The 13,452-nt window shown below is 39.2% G+C and overlaps 1 protein-coding gene across 1 annotated transcript in view; it reads left to right on the top strand.

Moving 5' to 3' along the window:
- The window catches only part of NECAB1 (N-terminal EF-hand calcium binding protein 1), a 70,647-nt gene that overhangs the window by 38,902 nt on the left and 18,293 nt on the right, over positions 1-13,452 (top strand). Inside the window, exon 5 of the mRNA XM_054193631.1 lies at positions 1,017-1,114. Within this exon, the coding sequence (XP_054049606.1) occupies positions 1,097-1,114 (18 nt within the window). The 5' untranslated portion in view covers positions 1,017-1,096. The remainder of the gene's footprint in view (positions 1-1,016; positions 1,115-13,452) is intronic.

The raw sequence follows: 13,452 nt of genomic DNA, 5'->3' as shown, positions 1-13,452 counted from the left end.
CTCTCGCGACTCCCCTGAGAAGCTCACGCTGACCTCCTCAAAGCATTGCTATTTATTATTTCAAAAAGCTCCTGTCTAATCTTGTTCTTCCTGTCTGCCATTTAGGTGTTGTTTTTTCACGTTCTTCCACCTGAGCTGATGTCTAAATGCCTTGTCTAACACAGTCTCTAGCTTTAACATAATTGTCTGTCTCTTTTTTTCCCACACTTTTCCCTTCCTGTGCCTCCCTCTGTTGTATTTCGCCCCATCGACAAAATGGGAACTCAGGTCGTGATTTCCCAGGTTTGCCTCCAACTCTTGCCGTAATCCCTCTGATTGAATTTGCCCCCTGGTTTTACATCAGCTCTTTCCATTAAAGCATCCTTTTCTTTAAGCAGCTATGCAAGGACATCCTGCAACTTATGTTATTGCCATGATTTTTGTTAACAGTATCTTGCATACATCATACTTGTTGAAAATATAATCACGGTGCCTGGGACTAGAAGCTTACCTGGCGAACTCATGGTCTCTTCATCTCAGAGCAAAACAGCTGGTCTCAGCTGACCCTGACTCGCAACAGCCCCCACTTGATCTTACCTCCTCTAAGCGCTTTACCAGAATTATTCATTTTTGTATCAATGTAATCAGATTTAGTACATACACATGAAAACTGTGTTTCCTACTGGTAACTGTAAAATAGACTATTGGACAGAAAATCCAGTTTAGAAAGAGAATGTAGATATTTTGAAATTATGTCTGTTTCAGCTCTCAAACTGATATTTAAAATTTTTGTCAGTTTGACAACTCATTTGTTAAAAAAAATGTTTTGAAACAGTGCTTTTGAGATTTTAAGTACTCCAGGAATGATTTTGAGGGAAATTAAACAAAATTTAAAAATAAGTTCACCCATGTCATTGTAACTCTTGTTCATGTTATATATTTAGCTGAATTCAAATTTGATAAAATTGATATTTAATGAAATAGTGATTTTTTTTTCAGGTCATGAATAGGTGACATGGGTTTTCTTCTTCTTTTAGAATATTTTTCTCAGCACTTAGGAGAGTATGAAAATGTTCTATCTGTCTTGGAAGACTTAAACATAACCATACTGAAGGCAATGGACAAAACAAAGAAAGTAAGTAAAAATCGTGAAATTTTCTTTACATTGTATATTTTGTTTATTTGAACATGTAGCCAGTATTTTTCTTATCTAGATAAAGTTACTAATTTGTATTTAGATTCTTCCACATATATATGTTTGTAGCAAAAGTTCAGTCGGAAAAGGTTGAGTATCAAAGCCGTAAAGCTCTGTCTGCAAAGTATTACAGTTTGGATATAACCAAAATTGTCTTTGCGAATGATCTGAAGGATGGTTCTTCATACTGTCATCCCAAGAGAGGGTTCCACGTCCCGTGCCAAATGTGGGTAAGTTTTATCAGCATATCAACATTTGAAATTAGTCTGAATTTGAAAAAAATAATCCAAGGGGTTTTTTTAAGTAGAAAACATGTTAGTAAAAGATGCTAATGACTTAAACTATATTGACGACTATCATTAAATTAGGTGAGAGTCATCTGGAGACATACTGAAGAGTTGTATTTATGTTACTGTTAAATTTAGATTCCAGGATAGTTTGAAAAGATTTAAAAGGGCTGTAATATCTCTCCCCATGTTCCCTGAAGCTGAACCCCAGTACTTTTATGATTATAAAAACTGTAGGCAGCGTCTGTGTGTCCCAACTACTTAGTCCCAAAATATAACTGGCCAATGAAAATCACTTGAAGGTATTTCTGATAGTAAACAACAGAATACATATAAATGTGGGTTGAATGAAACATCCTGACCAAGAAAAAGATTTTATTTCCATTTCAGGCATTTTAAACAAAAGCAGCGCTCACAGAGTCAACAAGGAGGAGGTGTTAGGGCTGTTGCTCACCAGCACAGCAAGTAAGCATTCACCCCAGAGGGAGGAGGTGTTTCTCAGGAGGAGAAGCTCGGTTTCTCCATCCATCCATCTGACAAGGGATGTAGCTGTGCTGCAGGACACGACAGGTGGCCAATTCACTCGGCACTCAACTCATTATGGTCATACCTGCTCGTATGTTCAGACCTGCTCATTCATACCACACCCCAGCTCAATGTCTGATCAAAACTGCATCAAGACACTGGGTAGTATGCTCCTTTTCCCTGACCGAACAGTTAAATATTTCTGTGCAAGGTGGAACAGCTTCAAAAGGTGAGGGAAAGCACAAATCAGTGAAGAAAGTGAACCTAGATCCTCCAAACGCAACCCCAGGCCCACACCACAAGGGTATTCACTGGAAGGCGAGCAGTCAACAATAGAAATTGCAGCCAAAAATTTCCAGTAAGATCCCATGAGAGGGAAAAAAACTTGATTTTTTCAGTCAGTCAATGGGGAGAAATCTGTGCTTCTCTAACGAAGCTGTTATCTTTGGCATTCAGGTGCTTGCAAGAGTGCAGTACTCATACATTTTACATGAACTGCCAAAATAAAAACCTGAAAGTGTAGCTTATTTATTTAGAGCTCGAGCCAGTAAACTGAATGTCTCTCTGTTCGTGCTGTGCATCTTCCACTCCTAATGAAGTGAACGTACACTGACTCACTGCCTCATTGGGCTGGACACTGAAAACCAACAGCTTAGTTTATTCTAGCTATGCATAATTAAAAAAAAATTACCTATGTGTATAAACTACTGCTAAAGGTCAGGACACGTCATCTGATACCTACTGGAAGTAAATAGAACACAGCATTCAAGAATTCAGAAGTTAATTACAGAGGAGGAGGCCCAGTAGACTAATCAGACTTGTAAGAAGTAAGCATTGGCCTGACTAGAAAATGGATAAGAAAATCTGAAATAAGTGTTTATTTGTCTGCCTGAAGTACCCATCTGGGAAAAAAAAAAATCAAATAAACCAAAAAACCCAACACTATTTCTTTAAATTTTATTTTCCTGACTGAAGATTCAAGCTTAATGGGTTTTCTGTCTTGCAGGAATATCCCAATTGACTATTAGACATGGTAGAACTAGAACAAGGCTAACACTGGAAAAAATAGTTTTAATTCCAGTTAGTAGACACAGTGTGTAAACACAGTCAAACAAAAAATGTGTCCTCAAATATTCTAACATAGAGCTTTCTACTACAAATATGCCCAGCAACGATGGCTTTGTATGGAAATTAAATTCACAATTTGAGTTTGGGATTATTGGCAAGAGGAACTCAGTTCTCAGGAAACAAATAGGTTATGTGACCTGACTACCTGATAAATCATTGGAGTGCAAATAATAAAATTTCCATCTTAATTAGTCCACGCTTTTATTGAAGTCTAAAATCTGGAACATATCCACCTAAGATCAGAGCTGGAGGTGCAGCAAAAGCTAGTTAACATATTGACATAGCATGTATAAATGACGTTCATTGCCAGGGACGCACACAAAATGGGATGTAGCTCGTAGCCCAAGTTGACTCCCCAGCTCAAACAAGCAGATGCTCAGAAAAGGGTGGTTTGGTTATGAGTGGCCATTGGCATGTATGCAGAGCAAGGCTTGGCTTTCCCCTCCTAGTACAGACTAAAACTGTGTCATTGCTCTGCCATTGCAGCAGTCTAGTCCCTTGAATAGTCACTGGGTAATGGGAGCATTTATTACTATCTTCCAAGCCATCATATATAGGAAAAAAGCTCAGAATTGGAGATCTACACTTTGACACCTACAAAGTCATGGTGTATTCCAATGATTAGGACCAAATTTCCAAGGACTGAATTCTCCTATTAAAAAGCAAAAGTAAAAACTGCTGAGACTGAACCTGAACTCTGCTCTGCAGAGCATTGGGCTGATTACGGACCCAGTCCTCAGGGCTGCTGTGAGCTTTCCGTCCTCTCCGACTTTTCGTGGATTTGAGAAAGCTTAGCACCTCTTATCGATGTCTGATAAACTTTCCCAGAGTGCATGCCACTTCAGATAGGCAGCTCATTCAGTCTTAGGTATTTAGGGGGAAAAAAGAGAAACTTGGTACTTCATTCATTTTATTTATCCACTTTAGAGTCAGATAAACAGTCACCACTCAGTCCTTCCTATAGAAAATTCCTGCTTTCATACCAATTTATGTTGCCGTACTTTGCATGAGAGGCAGCTGTGGAGTTGGAACCCTCGACAAATTGTTCAGCTTCAGTTTCCAAGGAAAACCCAGAGAATGAAGATGGATCAGTCTTCAACAAAAAGCTGAACAGTGGATCAACATGTCTGAAAAATCTAAAACCCTAATCTATAAAGCCTAGTTATTCCAGATATAAACATAACTAGCAATTAAAACCCCCTAAAATGTAGTGTTTAATATAGTTTTCTTTACTTTTTGGCATATGTTAATCTAAGTTTGGTAACACCAAAGTGTGTGGCCTTACTTGACTCATATCCATAAATCTAGTACGCAAGTGTGCACCAAGTAGCTTCTGCACATGATTTGGCTCTTCATGTTGCCTTGTTTGGGTTTTTTTTTTTGAAAATCACAAACATTAATAAACAAATACCTTAGATTTTGTTTACAAATATTCCCAACTTGTTCAGCCTTTAGTCAGAAAGGTCTATCACTAAGAGCAACCTGAGTTTGGCTTGGGTACGAACTCCTGGGTTTAAATCTGGATGAACCAAATTGTCCTCATCACTCCAAAGTATTTCCATGTGTAGGTATTTTTAACCCAACAGATTAGCAGATAACTGACTCCCGCAAGGTAATGACAGGATAATTTCTGTGTACTTTATTTCCCTCTGTGGTTTGAAAGCACAGCTTTCCTGAACCAAGCTTTTCTCCAGTCTTCCAGTCGCGTGCTATCTGAAATCAAAGATATCAAGTCATCTAGAGGACATAACATTCCAGTCTTTCAGCACTTTCAGGACACTTTGAAACCAGACTTCCTTTCACCGTCCTAGGGTCAGATTGCTCCAGCCTGGTGGTCTCCTTCAAACAATTAGGGGTTTTCCCAAGTCTGGACGCCGTACGATGAGCGTGAGGGGAACAAAATCCCAATTGCAGACTCTTTTACTAAGGTAAACTTACAGGGCAGCATGTCAGATGAGAAGACAGGAAGCCCTCGTGGGTGTAGGAATGGTTCATGCTCTGTTGCTTGGTGGGAAGGTGCAAAGCTAAAAATGCAGAGAAATAGACATAGAAAGGAACATCTTTCAGCAGGGAAAAGACTGAGTTGCATTTGCAACGAACATACATTTAATACAAAAAACATCCTACCAGAGGATGCTGGGGCATCTCCTTTGGTTTTGTTTTTTTGTTTTGGTGCTGGTCTCTTGTGTTTTATTTATCCTTATGCAAGGAAGGGAAATGTATATCTGAGGATTTTTAGAGGGACTTGTGGCATTTGATCATTTGTCTCCTTAGGGTGGAGAGTCTGCATGAGTTGCTTATGCAGGAGTGGTTAGGAAGGATTATTCATTGGTGACAGTCGTTTTTCTTGTACCTGCCAGGTTGTTATTTTCCTGATCAAAGTACAAGCTGGGATAGTTCTGTTTATGTTGTTTCTTCTTCATCTCATATATGGGAAACATTAAAAATTAAAGTCAGCAAACCTTTACAAAAGCATTGGAAGGCTTGTTCCTTTAAGCCTTTTTTTTTTCCCGACATCTTTTATAACAAAACACAGAAGCGTATTTAATTAGAATATTTAATCTTAACCTTTTTATTACCCAAATAACCATAACGCTTTCAGCAAGCTGCATTTTTATTCCAATCCATAGCTTCCAGTCACATACAAATACAATGAAGAGAAGCTTTGCAACCCACAGCACAGAAAATAATATCTGCCACTGAGTAATGATGTAGGTAGATAAAAATAGGCCAATTTTTTTTTTTTAAGATGCTTGACATCTGGATTATATCGACTTGTGAATACTGACAATCAAAAACTGGCAGGCCAAAGAACGTGTCTCCCTTAAGTTATCAAGCCATAAAATTGTTGCTATTTGTCAGCTATTCAGTAAAAACAAGCTTTGCTCTATCTTTTTTATTTCTGGTATTGCTATAGTTTATTGCAAATGCAACCTGCTGGTGGTGGTGAACTATTCTGTACTCAGTAAATTAGCCCATTTAATCACCAAAAGTGTAATTTTCATATGAAATGGAATTGACTATATAGAAGTGTTCATGAGTTCACACATAGGTACCTAGTGGTATTTTAGAAAACCTGGGTTGTTCAAGGGTGTCGAAGATATCTGCACAGGCCTGACAAAGAGCATACAGGACTTCTGGGAGACCTATGGGCAAAAGGAGACATCCTTCTTGGTCAGCAGCTGGAAACCAGGTGGGTTTGGCACCAAACTCTAGTTAAGGTACTTTAAGAACTTGGAGGTTTCCAAAGGATTTTTCCCAAGGAACTCTCTCATAGAGGAAAAGCTGACAATGGCTTACCCTGATCCAACAGTGCCTTTTATCAAAGTCATAACACCCATTTGAAGTTCACTTTTTTTTCACCAGCTGAGGCACATGCCCCTCCTCTCCTGCCTCCCTCTTTCCCATTTGCCAACAGCACGGGGTCATTTTCCAGCCAGGACGTATCCCCATTTTCCAGCTAGGACTGCTGGCACCCACGCAGTGCAGGCTGGCAGCAGAGGCCTGGGGGGAAGAAGGGACCATTGCAGATTATTTTAAAGACCCTGCTCCCCAGGGCAGTTTGTGCTGCAGTGTTGGTGAAAGTCTAACCACAGCTGGCTGGTGGCCAAGCGACTGTGCCAAGGGGATTTCAGGATGGGACTTGCTTCCTGCTCCATGATTTCCGTGGCTGTTGGCTTGAGCGTCACCTAATGCATTAGTCTATCATAGAGCTGATGATGGTCTTGGTGCGCAGCGTACCAGCTCTTAACTTACTGGCGTAACTACCAAAATTCAGGCTTTTTGCATCGATACATTGGTGAAAGGGTGGGAACTGGGAATCACTGCGAACAACTGATCCCGGCAGAGATGCTTCCTCAGGAGAGTGGCACTAAGTGCCCACGTAGTTGTTTCTTTTTTCCTTGCAAATGGAGGCCACCCTATGAGCTGTCTCAAAAGCGACTTAAAAAAAAAAAAAAGGCAAACTGAAATTGGCTTTTATGGTTAACAGTGCTAAGAAGATGAAACTTTGATCCAGTGAATGAGAGTGGAACTGGACCCTATAAACTTTATATCTGAAGCACAAATCCAATAACTATAATGCAGCAGCAGCCTCTTGGATGGACTTGAGTAGGGCTTTTGTATAGCCGATAGAAAACATTTATGAATGATTCTATGATTCTATAAACAGCAACATGAAAAATTCAAATCTAAAGTAAAGGGAACATCAAAATAACCAAGGAGGACTCTCAGCACAGTAGGAAATTGTTTAAACAAATATTGAAGATCCCTCCTTAATCTGTTCCTCTGTGTCTTCTTTTCATCATCTTTATTTCTCTGTTCTCATTCCATTTCTTTACATCTCTCTTCTTCCTCAAAATTACAGCAAGATCTTTCTTCCATAGATGAAAGCCAGAAAGTGGTTTGGCTGGAATAGTTAAGGTACACTTTTTCAAAGTTGAATCAAGAGAGAGATGACCTCTGAGTGCACACTCCTCCTGTCGCTACAGAGGGTGCAGTTCTTTGGAGACAAAACACCACAAACTTCCATGGAAAGGAACGGCTGGCAAACATAGGAAATGAGGGATGAGACACTACCAAATGTCTCCTTTCCAGACTCTAAAGTCTCATGCTCTTTGCTTTGGAGGGAATTTCTTCCCTCCTTTGCAACTATTTTATGAAGGACACCAAATGATCTGTCTGTGACAGCTGGGGACCAGACTCGTGAACTAGCAAACATCACTTAAGCAGCAGTAACCATGAGTGGTTTATACCCAGCATTTAAATATGCAAAACATAATTCAGACTTCATTAAGTTTAGAATGGAAATGAAATATAATTCTCATTCACTAGAGCAGTCAGGTTCTGGAATGGCCTTCCAAGCATTTGGGGGCAAAAAAACCCCTAAGTGTTTTTTTACATGTTGCTTGGAAAAACGTAGAAAAAGGGAGTGCGTGGTGTGCAACAGCAAGGTGCTGGATTCAGTGACTGACACAGCATGTCTAATCCTTTGCTCCTATGAAATCATTCATTTTTCTGCTGTGCTCAAAAAAAACCCAAACCTAAGTGAAGTCAATGACGGTTATTACTGGAAAGCTTCTTGAATAGTCTAAAAATAGGAGCCAGTCAGAGAGAAGATTGCAGGAGCTGAAAGAGTAACACAGGGACGTGCAATTTAGTTACTGATGGTGCATTTATAGTAATTATGTAAATCACTGCACTCTGGAGGGTTGATACCCATTCTAAACCAGAAAATCTCAGATTTTTTTAATTGCATATTTAAGTAATAGTAAAAGTAGCGATTATGTAAATTGTATCACAAAACAAAACAACTGGAAAAAAAGCTAGCCAACCATATGTTGACAATGGAGTTCCACAATTAACATTCTGTTTCAGCAAAAAATGAGGTTTAAAATTGTTTTGCTTTGTTTTCTCAAAATCTGTGTTAAATTGGCTGGCACCGCTTTTTGCACATGATTAGAATTTATTAACAGTTTCCACATAATCTAGTCTAGTTGTCTTTGAAATCTCATTTTACAAGTGCACCTTTTGCAGAATGAATGTAATGAATAGCTGCTCCCAAAGAATAATTCAAGGCAGGTATTACTCAGTTTATCCTGATTATTAATTTTCATGCATTGGCTTTGAATCCAGCTCATTCGTTCCTTGCGTTCATCACAAAGCTTTTTTCAGGTGAGCATCAGTCTAAAATACCATAGCCAGCTCCTGTTTTGATGTTTTAAAGTGGACAAAATATCCAGATTCCACTGGAAATGAAAAGCCAGAACAAAAAGGAGTTATTAATTTTATTATTCCTTGTAAAGAAATAGAAATCTGCTCAGGGTGAAGATTACACAAAACACTGAAGGCAGACAGATATTGGTTCAAGACAGCAATGGTACATACTGCAGCACGCAATGATTATTTTTAATACTGTAAGCCAACTGACAAAAATACTGCAATCTAATGTATTTCTTAGCTGCACACAGTAAATTCTTTCTGTACATTTGATTGCTTCCGGCTGTCTTTTAATGACAGTTAGCTCTATTGCACTAGTTAAATAGGACATATACTGTATCTTCTTCCGTTACAGTGTCTAAGGGGTTTGATTCTCATAATTACTTAGAAGATGTAAGATACTGATTGAAAGATCATAGATGAAGAAGAGAGTTTCAGGGAGAGTGGGTACTTTCTGAATTCCACATCAGAAAACATCCTCTCAGAATATTTATCATCCAGCTAGTCAAGCAAACTGCAGACTCAGGACTTGTCTTTCTTGCATTAACGGTGTGTTTTCACATCCTACCAGCTGTCTTCAGGTACATTCAGTGGCTAGGCACCACTAGCATGGATGTTAAAAGTTAATACCATGGAGGGGAACGAGGACTGAAAGATTTGCTGTAAATTTATGCTTTTCACAGAGGAGACAAAGGGAAAGACAGAGCCAGAAAACCAACAGAAGACAGATTAGACATTACATGCCCTGTGCTGCCCATTCCCAACATCAAGAATAAAAGTTGAATGGCGGAAAAAAAACATCCTACCCTTCTGGGCAGATGTTGGCTATGTTGCAGCAAAAAATGCATGAATTGTTGGGCCAAAAGAAGAACAAAAGAAGATTCTTTTAATCAAAAAAATAGTTTTGCTTTTCACTCTAAGAAAAAAATAGCAATAATTTCAAAATTTCATACTGTTCTTTCAAAGAAATGGCAGGTATGGTGCTGTTCACCACATCCATTTTTCACAGGCATTTAATTCAGCTCTAATATCAGACCGAACACACCCCCTAAAATATTACCATAGAATTACAGAATGGTTCGGGTTGGAAGGGACCTTAAAGATCATCTAGTTCCACTGCTCAAAGCCCCATCCAGCCTGGCCTTGAACACTTCCAGGGATGGGGCATTCACAACTTCTCTGGGCAACCTGTTCCAGTGCCTCACCATCCTCACAGTAAAGAATTTCTTCCTGGTATCCAATCTAAATCTACCCTCCTTCAGTTTGAGGCCATTACCCCTTGTCCTATCATTACACCCCCTGATAAAGAGTCCCTCCCCACCTTTCCTGTAGGCCCCCTTTAGGTACTGAAGGCCGCTATAAGGTCTCCCTGGAGCATTCTCTTCTCCAGGCTGAAGAGCCTGAAGCCCCAACTCTCTCAGCCTGTCCTCATAGCAGCGGTGCTCCAGCCCTATGATCATCAGTGTTCAATATTAGATCTACAAAATGAGAGAGGATTCTAAAGCAATTGTTGAAGTCCTAAAGACTGGACTGTCTTGACTGAACTCTGAAGAATTGTCAAAGGTTTTTCAGTGTAAAAAAAAAAGCAGATGCCTTCAACGCATTTTTGTGTTGTTTAAATTTCAAAGCTTCATCAAGTTAAAATTTTGGTAGGAATTTTTCAATCAATCCTTTTTGAGTAATCAGAAATCGACAAAAGGATAAAAAGTAGTAACATCAAAATATCAGACTAATAAATGAACTTGTTACTAAGCTCTAGCTGCACTCGGCTTTTAAAAACTGTTCCTATTTGCAGGCATAGTTGTTTCTCATAGTCTATTTTGTAGCTAAAATACCTATAAAACTGATTAAATGCAGTCTGTAAATTCCTAAAAAGAATCCTCCAGAAATTGTTTTGCTTTTGAACCTGGATGACTTGACCTAAATTCCATAGGTTGGTTTGTTGTTTTTTTGCACTCCCTAATTTTTGATGAGACAGACTTCCCAGTGGTTACAGTTGGAACCTGGATCCTTTTTGCATAAATCCATGTACTCAATTGTTCATCGGCTCTCTGCTGTAAACTCACCTGAAGAGAGCAACGCTGGTGGGAGTGCTAAATATATCACCAGTTGCACCCTGCCACAAGGCAGAGATCCCTATGACTGAAGAGGTGATGTCTAGGGACATTCTTAAAGGAAGTTTGGGGATTTCATTGCATAGGATTTTCTATCTTTAAAATTTATTCAAGATGGTGACTATTGGCGCAGTCAAGTCAAACACAGCTAAATTCAAAAAGCTGCAAGTGATAAATTCAGAGCAGTCGTGCAGGGATGTTCCAGAGATTCACCCCTTTAGTCTCCTCCGAGCTCCTTATCAGAGTAATGAAAACTCTTGGGAACTTCTTTGATCTGTTTTGTGGAAGTCTTATACCTACAGGTATAAGAAAAAGACATCACTCGAATTTCGCTGGTAGCAGAGATGATGTGTTAAATAGTCAGAAAGTAAAAAACAAAAACAAAAACAAAAACAAAAAACCCAAACATAGCCTTAATTAAGTTAAATCCATATCTTTAAACATAAAAGTACATAAAAATAACTTCACAGCAGAAAAAGAAACATTTAACCTAGCCATTCTCATGTCAATACCTATCAAAACCACCAGCAGCTTTGATGTGTTCCTTGTATTCTTACAGCCTTCTCCCGGGAGCAATGGCGTTACACGTATCCCTGCTACCTGCTGCTAGAAACCACAGCCAAACCACCGTTTCTTGTCTCTAAGCTACACGGTGCACTTAAGAGCAGTTAAATAGGAGTTACTTTTTATCCATGCATGAATTCTTCTGATGGATGCTATTACAAGTGTGTCTCGATATTCTCCCACAGTCACCCATGGCTACCTATTTTATTTCATTGCTTTTGTCAGCATTGCAAGCGGTAGGCAGGGACTGCCACTGTTCCAGTTCTCTAGGCAGAATTTAAACACGCCATTTATTCCAAATGTAATACTTCAATAAACTTGTAAAGTTCGTGCCGCATTCTAAAATGGAAGTTGAATGAATTTAATAGTTTGGCATGTTATGCCCTTGCTCAGTCTTACAACGAGGATGCTGTAAATGTTCCATTTGTGTGAAGTCAACACAGTGAGCTCCTCTGGATCTGGCTTCTGTTGAAACTATAATTTTATTCTGACTCTGTTCTGATTCCATCCTACAGTCTGAAGAATTAGATCTTAGTGTTTGAAATGAAAAAGGCTTGAATTCTTTATCATTTTAGTACAGTTATTCTGGCTAATTTTATTTCTTGAATTTAAAGTTGTAACCCAGGGCATTGTCCCACAAATGTAGGATCTAAACACACAGGGCAGGAGATGTTCCATAGTCAAGGGACATTGAAGTAGATTATTCCTTACTGAGTTTTATTCAATGATAACTACTTTTCAGTTGCCTTGGGGATATTTTCTGTAAAGATAAGCATAAATAACTTTTATGAAATTTTTTTGATACAACATATAAAATAAGAAACGGAAAAATGCAAAGTAATAGAACAGTAATAAATAATTATTATAAGTAACATTATAAATAATAAAGTACAATAAATAAGTTGTAAAGTGTTATATAACTTAAACAACTATATAGCAAAATAGCAATATAGGAAGGAGAGGCCAAGAGGAGTAGGTTTGTTCAGTCTGGAGAAGAGGCTCTGGGAAGAGGTAATCCTGCTGTCTAAAGGAGGGTTACAGAGACAACAAAACAACATTGCCTTTTTCAGGGGTGCATAGAAAAAGCACAGGAGTCAACGGCTACACCTTGACAAGGGAAAACGTTGACTAGACATAACCGAAAATACTTTGCACAGAGGGGGTGATACAAAGGTTGCCCATAGACATGGTGTAAATCTCCGTCCTTGGAGGTGTTCCAAACTCAGGTGGACATAGTTGGCCCTGCTATGAATAGGGGGTTGGACTAGATGACAGCCAGACATCCTTTCCCATTAAGTTTGTGGAGCTCTTGCCTAAACTCACACCCCTTTCTGAGTTATTTTTTGTCCCAACCAGGTTTAGTTTGCAAGCACCAAATAAGCAAACATGGGTATCTGCCTCCTCAGCTCATGAGTAGCTCAAGGAGCTGCTCTTCTGATAAGTGGATCAGCGTGGTGTCAGGTCACCCAAGGGGAGAGGATCGGGGCTGGCACCAGGGCTTGAGACAATCAAGAGAGTTGCTGAACCCATGGTAGCCCTGAGATGTGAACTCTCTTAGGCGATACCTAAGCCCTGCCTCTTCCACTTTTACGGAAGGACAACCTCTTCTGCACCTTCTAAGGCAGCCGTAAGCCAGTTTTAAAGACCACAGTGACCTTTTCCACAGGGAAACCACTAATTATGTGTATTTTCAGTTGCATTAATGGAAACTCAAATCTTAGCTGCTTACAAAGGTCGCAGTTGTCTCTTGATGAGGAAGACGTGGAAAATTACCCTCATTCACTCATAACCGGTAAAACTAACAAGCAGAATGATACCTTAACACAGACTTATTTCATCTCGACTGCCCAAACTGCTGTGCTGTATAATGTATATGCTAATGAACAGTAATTTACAGCTAATGAAATTCAAGAAACAGGCCAATTTTTCTAGTTTATGTACA

This window comes from Rissa tridactyla, chromosome 2, assembly GCF_028500815.1.
Source record: "Rissa tridactyla isolate bRisTri1 chromosome 2, bRisTri1.patW.cur.20221130, whole genome shotgun sequence".
In the NCBI taxonomy this organism is placed as follows: Eukaryota; Metazoa; Chordata; class Aves; order Charadriiformes; family Laridae; genus Rissa; species Rissa tridactyla.
The sequence above is the reverse complement of the archived record's forward strand: the minus strand, read 5'-3'. Positions and strand labels throughout refer to the sequence as shown.